The 23,347-nt window shown below is 41.1% G+C and overlaps 1 protein-coding gene and 1 long non-coding RNA gene across 10 annotated transcripts in view; one reads left to right on the forward strand and one right to left on the reverse strand.

Moving 5' to 3' along the window:
* Positions 1-12,944: 12,944 nt before the first annotated feature.
* On the reverse strand, positions 12,945-14,779 carry LOC129535137 (uncharacterized). Its single transcript, XR_008681545.2, has 3 exons — positions 14,497-14,779; positions 13,411-13,482; positions 12,945-13,220 (listed from the first exon to the last, which is right to left on the reverse strand). It is a non-coding gene; the product is annotated as an uncharacterized LOC129535137 (long non-coding RNA).
* Positions 14,780-14,794: 15 nt separating this feature from the next.
* The window catches only part of DIAPH2 (diaphanous related formin 2), a 1,076,961-nt gene continuing 1,068,408 nt past the window's right edge, over positions 14,795-23,347 (forward strand). For 8 of the 9 annotated variants that reach the window (XM_055438268.2, XM_088834164.1, XM_088834162.1 and 5 more), the window contains exon 1: positions 14,797-15,141. In XM_055438268.2, coding sequence (XP_055294243.2) covers positions 15,016-15,141 — 126 coding nt within the window. In that variant the 5' untranslated portion in view covers positions 14,797-15,015. Of the gene's footprint in view, positions 15,142-23,347 lie in introns of all 9 variants that reach the window. The other variant, XM_088834166.1, reaches the window with a different exon arrangement.

Below are 23,347 nucleotides of genomic sequence, written 5' to 3' on the forward strand. Positions count from 1 at the left end.
TCTGAAGAAACTAGAGATTTTCTTGTTTGGCTGATGAACTGTCTCGGACAGCCATCTTAAAGGTGGAGTTCTGAGCAACATGAGCTTTATTTTAATGTGTGTATAGTCTCCCAAGTGTGTATTGTTTCCAAGAAGAAATCTGTTCCTCAGTTTCCTGATTTCTATATTTAATGTAGAAAGCCTTCATCCTTCTTTACTTTTCTGCTGGTTACCATCTCTTTAATGTATGGCCTCTGTGTTACTGTACTTTCCTGGATCCCATCGTACCTGAATGGGTGTTTCTGAACATTTTCTTAACATCCCACCATCCAATACCAAAAATGTTTCTTTTCCCAGATTCCCAATCTCATTCTAGCATCCTGCTATCATGACCCTCCCTGTCACTCAGTATTAAAATCAAAGGATCTACTATGAGTAATAAACTTTATTAGGTAATAGCCTTGGATGATTTCTTTCCCCTGTTCACACTTAAAAATGAGCTTTCAATAAACATTTTTCTTTGGTTCTCATAGCCCTCTATAGTCTCTTCCCTGGTCATCTCACCTACTCCCACATCGTCACCTGCTAGTTAGGTAAATGACTCTAAATCATCATCTCTGTCTCTGAACTTTCTCAGAAACACCAGACCTAATGTCTAATGCCATTTCCATCTTCAGGCACCTGAAATGTGGCTTCCTTCATACATAACTCAGCATTATATTGATATTTTCCAAATATATTTCTCCTCCTAGATTCCTAACCTGCAATATTATCACTCTCTCTGTTATTCGACACTGAAATGTCAGAATTATCTTCTATTCTTCCCATTCCCCAATTGTCTACATAAGGTAAGCAGATCCTGAGACTAATACCTATGATATCTGTTCCTATCTTTCTGTTCTCTGTTCCTATGTTTCAGTTCATGGGCTAATTATTGTGAGAATATCATTGAAATATCTAATTAACTGCCCTTGGTCCCTTGAACCAATCCAACAAGTCCATGCATCTTACATCCACCAACCAATAAAGTTAAACTATGGATGCCTTCAGGCTATTTACCACCAATTCCCCTTTGTTTTTTAAGACAACTTTTCATTATGATCCTGATTCTACCTTACAAATTCTTGGGTCTACATGTCAAGTCTAATGGGGACCTTAGTCCTTTACACTGTCTTCATTGATTTTTGCCTCCTGGTTACTCGTAGTACATTTCATCTTGGCCCACCCTTGCAGTTTCTCCTTCTCTGGACTATTGTGGTTACCTGTATGATGTCATGTCTTCTTGCTGGCACTCAGGTTGAGTTAACATTCTTATTCCCCAATAAGAGAATGGCTTTTGAAAGTGATATCCTAATGTATCTCCCTGCTTCTAGTTTCTCATCTTACAAACCATCCTACATACCAATGCCAGAGTCAGTTCAGTTCAGTTCAGTCGCTCAGTTATGTCCGACTCTTTGCGACCCCATGAATCACAGCATGCCAGGCCTCCCTGTCCATCACCAACTCCCGGAGTTCACTCAAACTCATGTCCATCGAGTCGGTGATGCCATCCAGCCATCTCATTCTCTGTCATCCCCGTCTCCTCCCACCCCCAATCCCTCCTAGCATCAGACTCTTTTCCAGTGAGTCAACTCATCGCATGAGGGGGCCAAAGTATTGGAGTTTCAGCTTTAGCATCAGTCCTTCCAATGAACACCCAGGATTGATCTCCTGTAGAATGGACTGGTTGGATCTCCTTGCAGTCCAAGGGACTCTCAAGAGTCTTCTCCAGCACCACAGATCAAAAGCATCAATTCTTCAGCGATCAGCTTTCTTCACGGTCCAACTCTCACATCCATAAATGCCAGAGCATTTCCCTAAAACATAGGGCTAATCATGTGTTTTTTCCTGTTCATAAATCTCTCATGAGTCTCCACAGCTTAAAGAATAAATTCAGAGTTCAGGATTGCATTTCAGGTTTTCCCAACTTGGCCTCATTGTACTTTCTCAGCTTTATCTCCCACTATACAATTACAAGGGCTTCCCTGGTGGCTCAGACAGTGAAGAATCTGCCTGCAATGCAGCAGACCTGGGTTCAATCCCTGGGTTGGGAAGGTCCCCTGGAGAAGGGAATGGCAACCCACTCTAGTATTCTTGCCTGGAGAATTCCATGGACAGAGGAATCTGGCGGGCTATAGTCCATGAGGTCACAAACAATTGGATATGACTGAGGGACTAAGCACATACCACACAATTACAAAACCTACCCTCCAGTCCCATTAGATGACTAGTCAATCTCCAGGTTCAGCCCAGATTTTTCTATCTCTCTGCTGTAGGTCATGCTGTTCCCTCTCCAACAAATACCCTTTTAATTTTCAAGTTTTGGTACACTACTTATACTTAAAAGGTCCAGTTTTTCCGTGAAATCCTCCCCATTCTCTTCCTCCTATATGCTTCTGTACCATTCTTTTCAGTTAAATCTATACCTGCCAGTAGCCTTGACTACATTTTAAGCCCATTGAGATGATGAATAGTGTAGCAGTCATTTATCCTTAGGACCATGCCCTAGACATAGTTACTACTCAGTATGTGTTATATCTCAATTTAAATTATATGTATAGGCTCTAATATGCTAGCTAAAATAAAATCTAATTATTTTATAGTTTAAATCATCAAAAATAGTATAAAAGGGGAAAAAAGCAATCTTCTAATAACAGTTATATATTATCATTGGGCTGTGCTTGTGATGGAAGATTTCTTCTGTAGATTTGGGATCAAACATGATCCTGTGTATCTTTGAATTTGACCACTCTCCAAGCAAAGACTTTGGGCATTTTGATGGTATAAAGCAACAACATGGTGAGGAATTTAAGGATGGAAATTTTTTATCCAAATCAGCTTTGGTTCATAGAGTTTAGAGGCAGGTCTGCCCTTGGGTAATGTCAAGGTGTAAGGTGAAGTTGCTAGTATTGAAGAGATGGCAGCTCAAATTAGCCTTTCTGTTTTGAAGGCAGCAGAAAGTCAACGATACAGGGCTACTTGAGAAAATAAATATGATAAAAGTAGCTGCAAGACAGAGATATTTGAATCTAGTTTCCAAGAAATTATCCTGTGACCAAAAGTCTTTCCCAAAAATTTTCCTGGATAAACATCTGTAAATCTCAAAGAAGGCCTTCTAAATGACTCTGCTCTACATTTTAGCTTCTAATATGTTATAATGGAAGACTTGAAAGCAAAGACCTGTATAATCTCTGCTATATTTAATCACCAATAGATTATGTACCACAACAATTCTTAGAACTTTATATTAATGAATTAAACAGAGAAACCCAGAAACCAATTACATTAAATTATATTTTACCTAATACGAACTGTTTCTGGGTTTCTCTGTTTAATTCATTAATATAAACTTCTAAGAATTGTTGTGGTACATAATCTATTGGTGATTAAATATAGCGTTTGTGGTCCTTTCCATAAACTAGCAGGTCCTGGCTCAGAAAGAAATTATTCTATCACGGTATAGGAAAATCAATCCTCCACATGTCCTGCTTTTGCCAGGAAAGGGGGGCACGTTTGGTGTTTGTGTGAGGATATCAACTCTTTTCAATTTCAAGTAGGTATATGTCCGTGTGTGTATAACAGGGGAGGTGGCTTAAACAACTGATCTGCCTTTGTGTCCAAGAAAAAACAAGGTAATTGATCGCCGAAGAATTGATGCTTTTGAACTGTGGTGCTGGAGAAGACTCTTGAGAGTCCCTTGGACTGCAAGAGATCCAACCAGTCCATTCTACAGGAGATCAATCCTGGGTATTCATTGGAAGGACTGATGCTAAAGCTGAAACTCCAATACTTTGGCCACCTCATGCGACGAGTTGACTCACTGGAAAAGAGTCTGATGCTAGGAGGGATTGGGGGTGGGAGGAGACGGGGACGACAGAGAATGAGATGGCTGGATGGCATCACCGACTTGATGGACATGAGTTTGAGTGAACTCCGGGAGTTGGTGATGGACAGGGAGGCCTGGCGTGCTGTGGTTCATGGGGTCACAAAGAGTCGGACACGACTGAGTGACTGAACTGAATGAACAAATAAAAACTGATGTGAGAGGCTTGAATCCTGAAAATATTATACTCAGAGAAAGAAGCCAGCTGCAAAATACCACGTATTGTATACAAAACATATGTTGTATGATAAAATCATACAATACAAACCTGTGTTGTATGATACTATTTATGTAAAATGTCCAGAATAGGCAAATCTACAGAGACATAAAGTGAGTTAGTGATGGCCTCAGGTCGGGGGCTAGGGGAGGGGGTGCAGGGAGTGGCTTGGAACTGGGGAGGAGAGACAGCTAAAGAAGGGATCGTTTTTGGTGTGTTGAAAAGATTCTAAAATTGATTGTGGTGACAGTTGTACAACTTGGGGGAATATACTAAAATCCACTGAATTATACATTTAAAAAGGTGAATTGTATGATATGCAAACTATATGTCAATAAAGCTGTTAAAATTTATATGAGACAATATATAAAACAAAATAAACCTACTTCTAAGACTTGCCTAACTACTGATGCCCAGATATGAAAACATGTTTTTATTATTTACAGATGTCAAACAGGTATTCCTAATTTTCAAGTAATTATATTTTGAAAAATTTAGAAAATAAACACAAACCACATGAAAGAGATAATCAATTTTAATTGCATAATTGTAGTCTCACACTTGAACTTACTCATCTTCAAGAAACTGTTTACACTGATTTAAAAAAAAAAAACAACCCTCAATTTAAAAAATGAATAGCATCCCTATGACCACCAGTGAGTGCCTCACAGATTCACATACTTTAGCAAGCAAACCATGTTTTTCTCTCAGTTTATTACTACATCTATGTCTTAGTAACTTATAGATTGGACAGTCACCATTCATGACCTGTCAAGCCACTTCTGAAGATCACTCTGGGTCTCTGGTTAATGTGGAACAGGAAATCTGTTCTTTGTTAGACGCATATTTTCCAGATAAAATTCAAAGGGTTGCTTTTCAGCATACTGTATAAAACTATAGATGACACGAATCTGAGCATTCTCAAAATCTCTACCAGTCTCAACATTTTCCCCAAAAGGAGACATTGGCACTATAGTCCCTTGGACTAATTTTTTGTGGGGCTGCGGCTGCATCAAACCCTGTCAATCCTCACAACAGAACACATTAAGTTTTGCCTCCAGGTACGTGACCATTATTGGTCATTACTGCTCCCAGGCCTTTTCTTGTTGTCCACTTTTCTTTTGCTGGGACCAATCCTGTTCCTAGTCAGAGACGATTCAAGAAGCCATTATTTTAGTAGTTTGGGTCATTTAGAACCCTGTGGACCTATTATTTGTTGTCCTACTCTGAGCTCACAGATCACTTGAAGTAACTGGGTGTCTTGTGTGCCATTTTTATTCGCCTGTCTCTGCCTCTTTTCCTGGACTTCATCTGATGTGCCAGTTCCTTTAGGCTTGGTGCACTGCCTTGTTTAGCACTGTTTTGCCAGACTTCTTAAGGAATTGCTCATTTGTTCCTTAATCCCAATTCCCGTGATTGAATTCCTGCTACGTACTGATTGTTTCAGCCTCTATTCTATTCTCTGCCTGCCAGCCAGGACATCCATTGTTGGTCTTCCAGAGTTTAGCTGTCTGCCTGCTTCTTGCCTACTGTTACACAATCTTTCTGTTTTTCCAGCTTTTCCAGACTCTTTCTATTAGTGACTATAGGAACCTTGTTAGTTTTCTTGTCCTGCCCTAATGAGTCTCTCTAGTGTCTCGGTATCAGGCTCCTTGGTCCGGCTCTGTGTGCCAACAACAAGTACCTGTTGAGATATTATCTCCCTGTTTACTACTAGGTTTGTATTGCCTTGAGCCAATGTTTTAGCAATTCTTGTTCCTTTTTCTTTTCCTTTGCATCCTGTCTGTAATCTGTGGAGAGGAACAGTGTGTTCCTTTAAACATTTCTTGGATTCATTCCTTTTTCTTCATTTCCTCTGGGGCCACTTTAGTTCTGATCCTCACGACTTTATCCAGCCAGGACTTTATCTAGTTTCAGCTAGAGTTCAGCACTGTGCCTCAGTGGGTTGCCTCAGAGGATGAGAGAGAAGCCAAGTGGTTATGAGGACTGTAATCTCCACTTCTACAGTAACTTCAAATAGGTCAGCTAGATTCGTATCTGTTGTACACACTGAGCTTCTGTAAAGTTTTTGTTTGGGGACAAAAAATTTGGACTGAGAGAAAAATAAGTTTGAAAATCAGTGTCCAGTTATTCTGCATACCACAGACAGATCAGCTCCTTAAAATATTCATTTATTTTACATTTCCGCTAAAGAGTCTTATCAGTTATTACTATTATGCCTGATATTCAAATCTGTTTACGTGCTGGACAGACGCTATGGGGAGAACCATGTTTCCTACTATTATTCAAAACCTGTATTCTCACCATTCTACTTAAGCCCCTTTGGCCCTTTTACATTATTGGCCAGTATTGTTTCCAGGCCATTCTATATGTTGTCTTTTCCTTACTTCCTTTCTTTGCTTTGCCTATTAAAGTATCATTTCTTTTTCAGGCCTTGGCAGCTCAAGTTCTCCTTGAAAACTTCATCTATTCTAGGTCTGACTCATCTCACCCCTTCACCATGTTATCCTGAATTTCCAGTTAGTACCTCATTGGCTCAGACCATAAAGAATCTGTGCAATGCAGGAGACCTGAGTTTGATCCCTGGGTTGGGAAGATCCTCTGGAGAAGGGAATGGCTACCTGCTCCAGTGTTCTTGCCTGGGAAATCCCATGGACAGAGAAGCCTGGTGGTCTACAGTCCATAGGGTCACTAAGAATTGGACACAACTGAGTGACTTTCACTTTTTCTTTTTTTTCTCACCTCAGAATTAGGCAGCCACTTTTCTCTTACAGTTCTACACATTTTGCTTATTTGTTTTCTCAAGCAGATTTTATACCTATCAATGGCAAAGAATGCATATTTTACAGTCTGTTCTATTACAAGGGTTTGTGTATCACAAATAGCACATTAGTGATTGGTCAATAGGAGAACGGTGTCACTAAAATTAGGTGGAAGGCCAGCTGGTTCACATGCGAAGTGTTTTAGCACTTTCACTTTCAACATGATTAAAAGCCAGCTTTCTCACAATTAAAGAGAAGCTTTCATGATATGTGAAGGCTTTCAGAAATAAAAGAATAATTCTGCCCCAAACTCTGTCCCTTTTGTGTGACTGGTTTAGTGGTTTCAACAACCTCTACGTTGCCCACTTCATTAACTAGTTGGTGAAGCTGTGAAGACCTTTCATCATGTGTTTCTACAAAGTTGTTGTTTAGTTGCTCAGTCGTGTCTGACTCTTTGTGACCCCATGGACTGTAGCCCATGAGTCTCCTCTGTCCGCGGAATTCTCCAGGCAAGAATACTGGAGAATGGGTTGCCATTCCCTTCTCCAGGGGATCTTCCTGACCCAGGGGTCAAACCCAGGTCTCCTGCACAGCAGGCAGATTCTTTAGCCACCAGGGAAGCCCTCTACAAAGCTGTACATGCATGCTCAGTCTCTTCAGTTCTGTCTGACTCCTTGAGACCCTCTGGACTGTAGTCCAACAGGCTCCTCTATCCATGGGATTCTCCAGGCAAGAATACTGGAGTGGGCTGCTGTGCCCTCCTCCAGGGGATCTTCTACAAAGTTGGGTACTCTTCAATTAGATTTTTAATTCTGAAGAAAATGGCATCCATTAAAAGTAAATACCCTTGAGGATTCACATCAGGGAAAGAGGAAGCATGAAGGATACAAAGCATTGATGACTGTGACACTGGGTGTAGATGCCAGTGGAGATTCAACCCCCTGATTGGTTTTATTAGGATGGCTAGTATTTTCATTGGTGCTCTGGCTACAAAGTTGCATTGAGTCTAAGTGATTTTCCCTAACCATGTTTTCCCCAGAAATTCTGTTATGTTTAGTGTGCAATTTTGCAGAAGAGATTTCTCAGGAAGACCCATGTGCTTTGAGAGCAAAACATCTGGTCCTTTTTTATTCACATGACCTCGAGTTTGGTGTTGTCCATGTAGTATGTGCTTAATAAGTACTTGTTTATTCTCAGGTCACCTTTAATTCATAGTTTTTCCATGACCTTGGAGGTAGCGATTTTTTATTGTTGTTCAGTCACTAAGTCATGTCTGACTCTTTGCAATTCCATGTACTGCAGCAGATCCAGCTTCCCTGTCCTTCACTATGTCCCAGAGTGTGCTCAAACTCATGTCCCTTGAGTTGGTGACGCTACCTAACCATCTCATCGTTTGCTGCCCTCTTCTCCTTTTGCCTTCAATTTCTTATTTTTGCCTAATCTATGTCAGCTTTAATTTCTCTACTAATGGTCCAGATTGTTTAGATGAGAACACGTAGCAGAAGGAAGACACAGAAAGCCAGAGTGATACTAATAAGGATCATCAGAAAACTCTGGGGGTAATGGATGACTCTAAGATCAGTTTGAAGAAAGATAGATGGGCCAAAGAACTAAACAGGCATTTCTCCAAAGAAGACATAAAGATGGCTAACAAACACATGAAAAAATGCTCAACATCCCTCATAATCAGAGAAATGCAAATCAAAACCACAATGAGATACCATTACACACCAGTCAGAATGGCTGCTATCCAAAAGTCTACATGCAATAAATGCTGGAGAGGGTGTGGAGAGAAAGGAACCCCCTTACACTGTTGGTGGGAATGCAAACTGGTACAGCCACTATGGAGAACAGTGTGGAGATTCCCTAAAAAACTGGAAATAGAACTTCCATATGATCCAGCAATCGCACTCCTGGACATACACACCGAGGAAACCACAATTGAAAGAGACACATGTTCATTGCAGCACTGTTTATTATAGTGAAGACATGGAAGCATCCTAGATGTCCATCTGCAGACAAATGGATAAGAAAGCTTTGGTACATATACACAATGGAGTATTACTCAGCCATTAAAAAGAATGCATTTGAATCAGTTCTAATGAGGTGGATGAAACTGGAGCCTATTATACATAGTGAAGTAAGTCAGAAAGAAAAACACCAATACAGTATACTAACGCATATATATGGAATTTAGAAAGATGGAAATGATAACCGTGTATACGAGACAGCAAAAGAGACACAGATGTATAGAATAGTGTTTGGGACTCTCTGGGAAAGGGTGAGGGTGGGATGATTTGGGAGAATGACATTGAAACATGTATATTATCATATGTGAAACGAATCGCCAGTACAGGGTCAATGCATGATACAGGATGCTCGGTGCTGGTGTGCGGGGATGACCCAGAGGGAGGATAAGGAGAGGAGGGAGGTGGGAGGGGGGTTCAGAAAGGGGAACTCATGTACACCCGGGGCAGATTCATGTCAATGTATGGCAAAACCAGTCAATATAATACTGTAAAATAATTAGCCTCCAATAAAATAAATAAATAAAAATAAAAAATTTAAAAAATTTTGCAAATGATTAAAAAATGGTAGGCATTCCTAACGTGCTACACAAAAGAATGTTTAAAAGTAATTTAAAAGAATCCACTGGCTCTAGTAAGGATCTACAGACAGCACGAAGAATGCATGAGTGGAATAAACAGACAGCATGATAAATGCATGAAGTGGAATAAACACAAAAACTTGAACTGAAGCTGATAAAAATTAGCTGTGTACTAGGAGAAAATACTTAAATGTAGATTGTATAAAAATAGGCTTTTTGCTTTGAATTATCCAAACACTCAAGTAAAGTGGCCCTCATCCTACATTTTGATTATATTATTATAAGTATGGTACTCAAGACAGCAGTGGTCACTATTGCTTTGTACTCAGCACATATCGGAAGATGCATGTTGTCCTGTTCTTTTAAAGGGGACACCGAAAACTTGGCTATTTCCAGAGAGGACTTAAAATTTTAAACTAGTTCAAAATCTCTCTTAAATTGGTGGGGGGGGGGGGCTGAGTATGTTAGCCTGAGGACAGAGAGACTAGGAGAATATTTTCGAAGACTCTCCTAATACTTGAACAACTGCCACTTGGAGATTGGAACAGATCTATTTCTTTTGAATTCAGAAGCACAACTAAGATTAATGAGTTGAATATACAGGAAGTAGATAAAGAATCCATATCAAGAACGACTTTTTAATAATTCAGAGGTCTCCTGCACTGCGGGCAGATTCTTTACGATCTGAGCCACCAGGGAAGCCCTTAATCACTAAAAAAGTTAAATAACTTTTCATATAGTCATGGGCTATTCACTACCAAAGTAGAAGAAAGTAGTGAATAGCCCATGACTATATGAAAAGTTATTTAACTTTATTAGTGATTAAGGGCTTCCCTGGTGGCTCAGATCGTAAAGAATCTGCCCGCAGTGCAGGAGACCCAGGATTGATCCCTGGGTCAGAAGATCCCCTCGAGAAGGAAATGGCAACCCACTCTAGTATTCTTGCCTGGAGAATTCCATGGACAGAGTTCCATGGTGCGCTACAGTCTATGGAGTCTCAAAGAGTTGGACACGACTGAGCTACTAACACTATTAGTGACTAAATAACTATAAATCAACTCTAACCAGCTGCTACTTTAAACACTTATTTTAGAGTCTATTAGATTTTTAAAAAGCATAGAGACTGGTAACATCCAGTCTTAGGAAAAATATGGAGAAAAGAGCCTGCTTATCTATGGCTAGTATGAGTGGAAATTGGTGCTGCCACTGAGAAAGTTAGGATCCAGCAGACTGTAACATGTATGTACCCTCTGATCCAGCATTTCTATTTTTTGGCATCTCACTTAGAAATATTCATGTCACTGTGCAAGCTCTATGTTCAAGTGTACTTAGTATAAATTTTTTTGCAATGGCAAAAAAAAAAAATAATTGGAAGCAATCTAGATGTCAGTGGATCAGGGGTGTTTTAAAAGACATGATGGTATATCCATGACCTTGACTGTCATTCACCCACAAAAAGTAAAAAGCATATTTATCTGTACAGATTCAGGACTAAGCGAAAATGTTAGCTGTAGACTGTTGGTATAACCTTCATATAAAACAACAGCAACTCCACAGTGATATTATTTGTTGGTCCAGGCACAGAAAATCACTTGAAAGGATATGGACCAAGCAAGCATATCTGAGGAATGGGGTGAGGGGTGGGTGTGTGTCTTGACCCTAGACACTTTTGAAGTTTTCAATTTATATGTGAACATGCTTAGGTTTTGTAATGAAATAAAGACTTTAAAAATGGAAAAAAAAAAAGTAAGATAGAACCTAGCAGCCTTTTATCTTTCATTTCTCCCAGGGCTGGCTTTTAATGTTAACTGGGTGCTAAATTCAAAAATGATTAGAAGGAGACACTACAAGGTCATGGGGTCTAACACACACTTTTGAAGTCCCAACCGATGGTAGGAGCCTCCTTCTTTCTGCAGCATCAGAGAAAAGATGTATTTTCACCCACTGGCCTATTTGTGTGTCCCAGGAAGGTAAAAATAAAGAAATGTAGATACAGTTGGAACAGTCCTAGAACTGAACTTGGTGAAGTGCCTGGTTTATAATCAGTGGACAAAGTATCCTTGCAGGGGACCAGTGGCTCCTTATGTGTGCTAGCTTTCTAGAGAGACCCTGATGTTTGAAAGAAGGGCGTTTGTTTATTTGTAATGACTATTTACATGAACTGGAGCAAAATGTTGAAAATAAACATCCAGAATGATGACAGGGCTGAGATAATCACAATAAGGTCAAATGTTAAGTCATCTCAGGGACAGATTTTTCTCATTTTTTGTGGTGCAGATTATGTATCTTTTACACGTACATCTTCTTTGGTTTCAAATGTAGCTTCAACTCGCCTGAGAATGGTGCAACCCAGCCTGACACTCAAAATAATGTCGATCCATTTTCAAGTATTCACACACCAAAAATAGGAGTCACTTGTATTATAATGCCTTCACGGCTTTTACCCTGGAAGAGGAAACGGCAACCCACTCCAGTCTTCTTGCCTGGAAAATCCTACGGACAGAGGAGCCTAGTGAGCTACAGTCCATGGGGTCACAAAGAGTTGGACACGACTGAGCAACCAAGCATCACCACGTTTAAAACCAGACCAATGAGATCTATAAGTGGGGACCTTCATGATCTGGAAGCTGCTTATCTGTTCTGCTTCTTCTCTTACCAAGAGCAACCCCATCCGTTGCCTTCAATTTCTTAACCACAGAGTCTCTGCACATGCTATGGTCATTTCCTTTGCCTGGGATGCTCTTCACTCTCCTTTTTTACTTTGTAATTGCTCAATACTTTTTTTTGTTTAATATTGTTCCCAATAGCCAGAAAGTTCCATAAAAGCAAAGCACATCCATATTGTTCACCATCTTGATCACCACCACAATGCCTAGTAGGGTATCCAAAACATAGCAGGCTGTCACAAAATACTCAGTGACTTTAATTTGATCCTTGAGACTCAGTTCAAACATCATCCTCTTTGGGAAGGTGTCCGAGAGCCTCTGGCACTCTTGTGTGCTCCACGGTTTTCCTGTTCCTATCTGTTGAAGTGCAGTCATTAACGATGAGTCTCTCCCAGCAGACTACTGCTACTGCTCCTGCTAAGTCACTTCAGTCGTGTCCGACTCTGTGTGACCCCATAGACGGAAGCCCACCAGGCTCCCCCGTCCCTGAGACTCTCCAGGCAAGAACACTGGAGTGGGTTGCCATTTCCCTCTCCAATGTGTAAAAGTGAAAGTGAAGTCGCTCAGTCGTGTCCGACCCTTAGCGACCCCACGGACTGCAGCCTACCAGGTTCCTCCATCCATGGGATTTTCTAGGCAATAGTACTGGAGTGGCTTGCCATTGCCTTCTCCGCCCAGCAGACTAGGCAGTTCGAAAAGGCAGAAACTGTGAACTTCATCCTCCTAACACACAACACTCAGGATATTACCTAGCATACTTGAAGGCAGCACTCCCCAGCCTTTTTGGCACCAGGGACTGGTTTTATGCAAGACAATTTATCCACAGACTGGGTTGGAGGCAGTGTATGTTTCAGTATGATTCAAGCACATGACACTTATTATGCACTTTATTTCTATTATTATTACCTCAGCTCCACCTCAGATCATCAGGCATTAGATCCCAGAGGTTGGGTACCCCTGCTCTAAGAAGTTCCATGAAGATCTACTGAGCAGATTAGGAAGCAACATTTGAGCTCGGAGGACCCTCAGCTGTGGCTCATATCCACGTCTCTCAAACAGGAATTACCTGAAAGCAGTGGATAGCCAGGTCACATCTTACTGCAGCATCCATTTCTACTCCATTTTTCAGGAGGGGGGCATTTAATTTAAATCACGCATGAGTGAGTGTGTATGTGTGTGTGTGCACGTGTGTGTAGTGAGTCAAATTCAGAATACACGTCAAATTTTAAGTCAAACAGGAACTTCTACAAATTTACCTTAGGGTTCCTTGACCACCCTGTCTGGGATCATGTTCCCCTCTTCTCTGCTGTCCTTGGGTAGTTTACCACCTGTATAATTAAAAAGCAAGTTAAGGCCAATGGCAAAGCCAGCATTAAGACTGCTTTCAGATGTCTAACGTTGTTTTTATTGTTAATAAAAATAACAAGTTAATTGTTATTAACTTGTTAATAAGTTTCCAAGTAAATTGCCTCATCCCGTCTACAGCATGGTCAAATTTATGCTAATATACACTCAATAAATGTGTTCATAAACACATTAGCAGAGTTTAGGTTGAAGGGAGTAGGGCAAAAAGATCAGAGCCTGAAGATATATGAATAACAGGCACATGGGCATGTTTATAGGCACATAGGATCTAAATTTACATTTCTAGCTTCTCTAGGTTGTATGAAGGTGGTTCATTCAAGTTCTGCCAGGTCCCGCAATTGTTCCCAGTGTGAACATTATTTTTAAAGAGGCGTGGGCCTCTTTCTGACAGCTCTAGGGTGAAAGATTAAGAATACCCGCGGTGCCCTGTGGCTGCTGCTGCGCAGTTACCTAGCATTTGTCTAGAAATTTACATAATTTAACAAAGCTTAGACACGCATGCTCTTACTCGCTCCCCACAACTCTAAACCTAAAGCAGTTCGGAACACTGAAAATAGCACTCAATCCAATTGTCAGCTCTCCATAGGTGCTTTGCCTAAACAGCCTTACACCCCCTCTGGATTAAGCAGTGGGCGTCTGCTGCTTCTCCCACCCCGCAGCCTGGGAATAAAGGAACGACTGTGATTTCTTTGGTCTCAACGCAATCACGGCAACAGAAAACACCCACTCCTTCCACTTCGACCCGTACAGTCTGTCTAGGCAATTAATCAGCGCTCCCCACGGCGGTGCTCCTGCAGGGTGCCAGCTGTCTTGCCAATCAACCCCTCCCGCGGAGTGGCGCACAGCCACACCCCGGCAAGGCCTCGGCTAGCCGGGGAAGGTGCTTTGGCCTACACGAGTGGAAGCGGAGACTCAGGTGAAAGTCACACGTGAATCCTCCCAGGCCTCAGTGTCCCCGTCTCTATAATGGGCTACACCTCCTCTCTCTCTCGGCTAGTTTCCTTCCATTTCACGGCAGGCCCCTCGGAAGGGAAATCAGTGCTTAAGCTCAGCTTCCAGTCCTCTCGTTTGGCAGCCGTCGCCGCGCCGGGCATGCTCAGTAGCCGGGCCGCCCGGCAGCGAGACTAGGAAGCAGCTTTCCTTGCCCGGGCGGCGGCTTGCGAGCGCTTTGATGAATCACGTGTGCGGAGGCCCTCTTAAAGAGACAGGCACCCACTTTCCCTCCACCCCGAACACCGCCCTGAGGGCGGGGGCTACCGTGGTGATTGCAGCCGCTCGGGGGCAGGGCTTGCCCCGGCGGAGGGTAGTGGCAACGGCTGGTGGAGTCCGGGGTGCCTGGGAGCCGGGAGCCCCGCGGACGTGAAGCCGGCAGACCCACGTTCCCCTCTAGGAAGGGGCGCCGCCGAATCCACGCGGGGCAGCGCGACCGCCCCGAGGGGCTTCCTCAGTGAGGGGGAAGTGGGGTTCCCGAGAGCAGGTGACGGGGCCGCAGAGGGATGGAGCAGCCCGGGGCGGCAGGCGCGGGCGGCGGCGGCGAGGAGCCCGGCGGGGGCCGCAGCAACAAGCGCAGCGCGGGGAGCCGGGCCGCCAACGAGGAGGAAACGAAGAACAAACCTAAACTGGTGAGTGCTCCCGCAGCCCCCGCCGACCTTAGGGACGGCGAGAGCCCCGGGAGCCTCCCGCCGTTGAACACGGGGGTCCCCGGGGCCCCCTCCCAAGGGTGACGGCGACCTCGCCGGGCAACTCGGGGAGCCGCCGGGGCGCGCAGACGACGTGGGGGCGGAAGAGCACCCCCTTCTGCGGTTAACCCCTTTCTCCCTCTCGGCAGCCGGGAGGCGGTGCGGGAAGGAGAGAGGCCCAACCCCAACTGGGGGAGACCCCGCGTACAGAGTGGAGGTCGCTGTTGGGCTAACTTGGGGGCGCGATCCTTCTTTGCGCGATTTCATTCCCCTCCGGTCCATATCAATTGCTGCGGTTTAGACTCTTTCACGCTTAGGGTCCGGGCAGGGGAACCTCTCTTTTTTTCAGCCCCAGTACTACGGAGCCCACTCACAGACTTACCAAAAAAAGAAAACCAACCCCAAACAACCAATCAACCAACCAAACCAAAATCCCACCACCACCGCCACAAAAAACACACAACGTAGGCCCCTAGTCTTTGCTACTTGACCAGATATCTAAGGAAGAGGCGCCTACGTGTTTCCCACCCTCCACGGTTGCCTCTCCGTGTGCTCGCCCGAGAAACATTTCTTTAAGAGTGGGGGGGAGCGTGGGAGTTGGAGGAGGTACCACCAACTGTCGCGTGTGTGATCGCCAGTCGTCCAGGACTTCCACTTAGTAAACTAAGAATGCTCAAAAGCAGTAGACCGACTACACAAATCTCCCCGTCTTGAGAGTGTCTGAACCAGTGAGAGCAGGCAGTCCATTTCCTGCCACTGACTTCATGTGCAGAGGAATGAAATCTATGGGGCCTGGTATCAGATTGGGAAATACTTGGGTTTCTTCAACTCATCAGTTAAAAAGGTTCCTCCTTTTTTTTTTTTTTTCCTTCTTTTTTGCCTTCAGCTTATAGAAAAACGGCATAATAATAGTGAAACTTCAAAACTGGTCAAATTCATACAGTGTATTGGCTAAAAAGTTCTTTTGTCAGCCCTGGCAAATATTAGGCAGACGTTTATCAATAAATTTTCTAATTCGGATGGCAGAGGGGACATGGTTTTCCAGCTCAAATATAGCAAATACTCCTCCTGTCTGAAAGTTCTCCGTTTGTTTGGAGCGCAAAAGCCACATGTTGTATATTTAGTTTTCAGTTTTAACCAGCAACTGGGTTATAAGGAAGAAGGGAGTGACCTTATAACTAAAGACTCTTCTTAGGCCATCTGGCCATTGAGTATGTACCTGTTGTGCTTCTCTCTTGCCCCCTGTTTGCCTTTCAATTATGGACTGTCCAGATTGGAAAAGAGTGATCGAAGTGTTATTCTTACAGGAAATTTGCAGACTTCTATTATGTGGAAAGGGACCTAGCAGGGTGTAATAAAACAACCAGTCTAAGGTCTCATCAGTTCCACCTTAACTTGAGGCAAACTGACAGTTACTTGATGTGTCCTGTTACTGCTCTCCCCTCTAGTGTTTACAAATGAAGAAACTGAGTCACAAGCTCTTTGTGAATTATCTGCCCTGCCAGAGGTTTAATGGGTGCTCCTGTTACAAAATTTAGAAAAGTTTTGTTTCTATCACCAAGTTTAACGTGTAAAAATCCTGATGTGATTTTTGAACTTTATCATTTTGCAGTAAAAGAGTGATCACGTTTCTTCTTTCTTTCTTTCTTCTTTTGGACCGAATACAGAACTGGATTAAACAGTGATTAAAAGTTTAAACAAAAATAAAAGTGAACTGATAGTTTCCACAAAGTTTGGTACATCCAGCAAGAGCCTTCCATTTTTGGGATGTATGAGTTCAAGAAAAAGCACTTATCTCTGTCTGTTAGTAATAACACCTTGATTCTATTCTTCCCTTCTCTTTGGTCATTCGTCCTGTTTCATCTTTTATGCTTTGACAAGGTAACTAGATAGTTATGAGATGGTATCACTTCCAGTTCCTAGCTAACACTATTCGGTGTTGAACATAGCTTAATTTAACATTAGAACAAGTATTTGAATCCAAGAGTTTGTTGATATCAATGGGAACATTCTTTTGTACTCAAAATAACTTCTGAGCCTTACATGAATTTACAAGCAGATACGTCGGACTTCATAAACACATATTTAGGATGACATTTCAGTTCATTTTAAGGCAGGAAAGTTGACCAAATAATAAGACTTGGTAAACTTTTTAAATAAATGCCTTACTCCTTATTTTGAGTTGTCTTATTGAAGTGCTCAACATGTTCTAAGGCCTTTTAGAGAGGAGTTCATCTGGGATTCTTAAAATATTGTTGGTAGAGTAAAGCATTACCGAGACTAAATTTTATTATTTTGAATATTAAGTTGTTAATCACTGTAGTAGTCATTAATTGTGTTCATGTGTGTGTGTAAGGTGTTGTGGGAGGTTGTAAGAGAGCCCCATATAGTAATAGAAATTATTTGTGTGGGTGATTATGGGGGATAAGGGTTCTTAAACTGAAGTCATAAGAAAAAAATTTGAGTGTATGTAGATACATTTATTTTTCTGGGCCCCCTAGTTTTCATCAGTTCCTTAAAGGCATGTGTCTCCTATAGAAGAATGAAAACTGCTGGGTTACCAGAGAGTTAAAGAAATTACGAGTTGATTCCACTTGAAGAAACTGGGCAGAGGAGGAGGTCATTGACGAGGGAGAAGGGAAATAACACTAACTACATGAGTGCTTGATATTGAAGATAGTTCATCTGTCAGTAAACAGTTAATTACAAACATCTATATGGTATTAGCTAAAATGAAAGTTTCTACCGCGTAGAAAATTTAACTCCATAGCTATGGTATAGTGGATTCATACAGTGTAAGGGTTGTGATTCAGTTGTTTTCATTTAGTTTCTCATTGTCCTGGGAAACTGGAGAAGGAAGGCACGTTTTCTATAGAGAGAAATGACTTTTATTTATACCCTTTAACCTTTGGATGGGTATTAGTGAGAAGTTTTCAGAGCAACATTTCAGGACTTTTAATGACTTCTGCATGAGATTAGTTAAATCAGTTTAATAAAGCTTACTTCCATTATCTTCATATATACAGCCTCATAATGAGCTTTTTATTTTGGTTCTTTTTAATGCAGGCACCCTTGTTTTGGACTCATCGCAATTTGAATAATGCCTTGTAGTAGAGCTTTGTATTTTATGTAAACCGTCTGGTTAGGCCCAGATTGTAGCATGTCATCAAACAACATGAATCTTAATTAATTAATAATTTAATGTCAACCAGGGAATGTATTTTGTCAACTCAAGTAGTTCAGAACACTCTGGAAGTGTCATGAAGGAGATATCCTGAATCACACATATTTCGGGCAGTGATTTAACCATTAAGAGAGGCTAGTGTTAGAGGCAGGCTTCCCTGATGGCTCAGCGGGTAAAGAATCTGCCTGCCAGTGCTGGCGATGCAGGAGACCTGGGTTTGATCCATAGGTCAGGAAGATCCCCTGGAGAAGGAAATGTCAACCCATTTCAGTATTCTTGCCTAGAAAATCCCATGAACAGAGGAACTGGAGGGCTATAATCCAAAGGGTCACAAAGAGTCAGATGCGACTAAGCACACAGTGTTAAAGGTAGAAGAACCAGCACCCCTCACATACATACCATGGGGTAGAGTGGCGTAGCATTCTTTGACATGTTTGCATTTTGACTTTTGTGTTTCTGTATAATTCCTAAAGCCTTTGGTTGTTTAGATAGTATAGTCGCATTAGTAACTTGAAGTAATATTAGTAACAGAAGTTAATATTCTGGTTCTTACATAACTTTCTGAGTATTTGGTTATTTGTTTTTAATTGGTTTAATCATGTTTTGATTTCAATGGATATCGGTGAGCATAGTGGGTTCCTGTATGCCACAAAGACTTACTGAGCACTTACTAAGTGCTAGGCATTGTTCTGAAGGTTGGTGATACAAAGATGCCATTGTCTAGTGAGGGAGACAGGGAAATTAATTAACAATTTCAGAGCTGTGTGATATGGAACAATGGGAATATGTAGAGGAGGGTGATAATAGAAACATCATGGAGAGGCGTCTGACTCAAATTGGATGCTTGAGTGTGGGAAGGAAAGGCTTACCATAGTAGGTGGTATTTGCATCAAGGCTTGAAGAATAAGGCATTAATTGATGAAGGGGAGGGAAAGGCATTTACGGGAACAATGTATACAATGGTAGAGAAATGTGGTATCTTGCCCAGTAAAGGAGCTGTGGATTGATGTTAGTGGCTGAAATAAAAGTTACATATGGTGGACCTGTTAGAAAAGAGATTGAGTCCAGGTCTTGATGGGTATTTGTATGCCGTGTTCCAGTTTCCACTTCTTTCTGAAAGCCATAGTAAGTCACTGAAGAGATTTGAGGAGACTGAGCTGACCAGAATTGTGTGTCAGAAAGAAACTTAATATAGTGGAGACTTTCTTGGACAGGGATGCCAGAATGGAGGCAGGAAGACCAGTTAGGAGGAGCAGAATGGTAAAGAGTTCATTGTTTAGGGTTGGAGACCTGAATTCCAACTGCAGTGACTCCACTCATCCATTTTCTCAGCATATTTCTCTGCATCTCTGTTTCCTCCTGCTGCTCCATCACTTTTCCTTCCTTCTACACACCCTGAACATCTTCACCAGATCGGAAATGTCTGCCATGTTTTTCCTTTATAAATCTAACCTGTCCAGGTGATGTCTCATAATGCTCTCATTCTTCTATTAAACCATCAGCTTTCTGAAAGCCCTTCCTTATTCCGAACTCCTGACTGTCGTGAGTCTGAAAGTTATATGCTGATCTCATATATACAATAGATTTTAAAATGCTTCTGGGCAATGCTTCTGCTTTATGCCTATTTTTAAATCTTGCAGGCCAGTGCTGCGGTGCAGAAATACTCAACACATTATTATTAGCTAGGAATTCTTTCCCTATAGGCCAGACATTTTGAGAGTATGAATTGTTGAAAAGAGACTTTTTTAAAAAGAAATGTGCTGTTTTTTTTTTCTCTTAGAATATATACGCCATCAAATGAACCTATTTGTACATGTTTGTGTCCTTTCTGTAATTTTGAAAGTTGAGAAACTTCTAGCTTGATCTCTTATTTGTTTGATTGGGTTCTTGTGATGTCACAGCCTGAACTTCCACATGGGGAACCAGTATCAAACAACAAAAAAATTATCCAAATGAACTTACTTACAAAACAGAAATAGTCACATATATAGAAAACAAACTTACGGTTATCAAGGGGGTAAGGGAGTGGAGGGATAAATTGGGAGATTGGAATTGACATGTGCATTATCAATTACATTGTAGTGATCTATATGGGAAAATAATGTGAAAAAGACTGGATATATATGTATATGTATAACTGATTCACTTTGCTGTACAAACTAGCACATTGTAAATCAACTATACTCCCATAAATATTAAAAAAAAAAAAAAACTATTCATGACCCAAGTAACATTTTATTGATAATAGTAGGAGATATAGGATTAGCAAAAGAATACTGAATAGAAGACCAAAGGACCTGGATTCCAGTATTTATTCTTTTGATGATGGAGTTGCTCAGTCTTGTCTGACTCTTTGTGATCCCATGGACTGTAGCCTACCAGGCTCTTCCATCCATGGAATTTTCCAGGCAAGAGTACTGGAGTGGGCTGCCATTTCCTTCTCCACGGGATCTTCCCAACCCAGGAATCGAACCCAGAACTCCTGCATTGCAGGCAGACGCTTTACTGTCTGAGCTACCAGGGAAGCCCTCTGATGAGCCATTTAATACCAGAGGGTTTGAGCCCTTGATTAATGTCTGACAGATAATGCTTACCTGATTTCCTTTACAAGGTGATTTAGATAAAACACAGTAATGAATGAGAAAGCATATAGGAAATTTTATATTGCTGTGCAAATATACAGCAGTATTGTTAACCCCTTGTATTACCCGAATCAAATGCATTGTGATTGGATAGTTTAATGGCTTTCTTGCAGTTTGATAGTTCTAACATTATTGTACAAAGTACTATAATAAGGTTATTTTTTGGTTGATTCCTTATTCTCTATCAAATTTGTCCATTTGAAAGATTATACATTCTATCCTTCTGCAAATAATTTGTTTTGTTTAATAAATGTAAGGTGTGAGTTTAATTTTTTTTCACTCTAATTTTTTTTAAAAAGTAATCAAGCTATCCTTGTCTTTCCATGTATCAGTTTGAGGCATTTAAAACTTCTGTTAAAAAAGTTTCACTAGATATCTATGACATTCTGTCTTGTCAGGCAGCTTACTGCTGTTGTACAAATAAGAAAACTAAGTCACTGATGTGTTAAGGAGTCTGACCTAGAGATAAGTTTAAAAGCTCTCAGTTCTATTGTCAAAGTTAGATACAGCACTGAGTCATTGTGCTTCAGAAACTTTGAAAGTGAAAAATTATGAAATCTCTTTTTTTATTCCTTTTTGAAACAATTATCATTTTAATCCACATAGATTTCACTCTGAATGACAAGATCTCTGGCAGTAGCAACGTGTCATTGAAGTAAAATCATATACTTTTCCAACCTGATCTCAACACTGTAAAAAACAGGATGCTCTGAAAATAGTGCACACATAATATATGCTAATCTACATGAAATAGCACATTTGACTAAGTCTCACTGGATATCAGTAGCACCATAGGGATGATTATTGAAGATCCAGCTTTCTCTTGGTCCTATATTTCAGTCTGCCACGCAGAAGAGACCAGTTCCTTTGGCTGTTTCATACTTACTTTTGTCTCATGACTGAAGAAATTAACATGATGGCCAAGTGATTTGAAATGCAGTTATATACTTGTGATCCAGGTAGACATCTTATAAAAGACACTCAAGTGGAAAACAGTTCAAAAAATGATGCATGTAAAGGAAAGTTGAGATGCAGTTTCACATAACTATTTATTATCAACGTAAGTAATAGAAATAAATCAGTTTGTCCTAATGTAAAACTTACCTGATGAGGCTGAATCGGTTTCAGTCTAAATTATTTACTTGGGCTGTGGCTTTAACAGACATTCAACTGAATCCTAATCCTTGCTTGCTTTCTGTGAAGTGGCCTGGGAAAAAGGGTATGGGTGCCTTTCTCATGAAAGAATGTAGAAAGCAAAATCTTACTAATCACCATTTACACAGGCTTTGGTTTAAGGAAGGTCTTTCTGTATTGCTTTAGCAAGAGTCAGCTACATTGCTTACCAGACACAATGGTAAGTGGTGCCAAGTGCAAGTGAGAAGTTCCTCAGGTGGCTATTCAGGCAGGCACAGGTAGGAATCCACGACTTCATTAGGAATGAGTGATTTCTCAAAGGCTATTGATTCAATCACCTAGCAATTCTGGTGCTCATCCAGGGGAGAAAAGATGTTGGGTACAATCTTTAAAAAATCTATTTGTTCTTCTGTGATAGATATCCACATGCTTTGGTAAAGATCTGCTCAAAATTATGAGGAATTTTTATCGACCCTAATTTGCTGGTCTTTCCCCAGCAAAAAGTAAAAGAACTAAAATAGAGTTTTCACTTTACTTGTAATATGGGCTAGTTAATAAGGCTTTATTAAGAAAAGGTATGAGAAATTTCAACCTACTAAGAATTAGAGAGGATAGTATAATGAACCACCATGGGTATTATATCCATTAACTACATATGGTAGTTTTGATTTTCAACATTTGCTTCATCCATCCTTTATTTTTTTCCTTGCTGAAGTGCTTTAATGCAAATCCCAGATATTGTGTCATTTTACTCCTATGTGGTTCAGTGTGCATCTCTAAAAATGACTGACTTAAAAAAGTAACCACTATGCCCCTGTCACATCTTTCAAAATTAACATATTCCTTGGTATCATCTCAGTATCTTCTGATGCTCAACTCCTAATCCAATATCCCCAGTTGCCTCAAAAAACAGGTTTTTAATGTGTGCCTAATTAATGTACCTCTCATTGAGCTCTTTATACAATTGCTGCTTTAAATTAATGGCAAAATGTCATTCAAAGTTGCTCCACATAAAGTATCATATCTATCTTATGTATCAGCTCCTGTTAAGTTCACTTCTGTCTTCAATTGTGTAGAAATACCTGGAAAGGTTGACATACAGGTGTGGAGAGGCTCCTTAGAACAGCTACTATGTGCTGAGAAAAGAGACTGAATTAATACTTTTGGCTCCACTCACTAATTGGGTAAT

The sequence above is a fragment of the Moschus berezovskii genome, chromosome X (assembly GCF_049115385.1).
Source record: "Moschus berezovskii isolate FMDL1 chromosome X, NW_MosBer_1.0, whole genome shotgun sequence".
NCBI classification, from domain to species: domain Eukaryota; kingdom Metazoa; phylum Chordata; class Mammalia; order Artiodactyla; family Moschidae; genus Moschus; species Moschus berezovskii.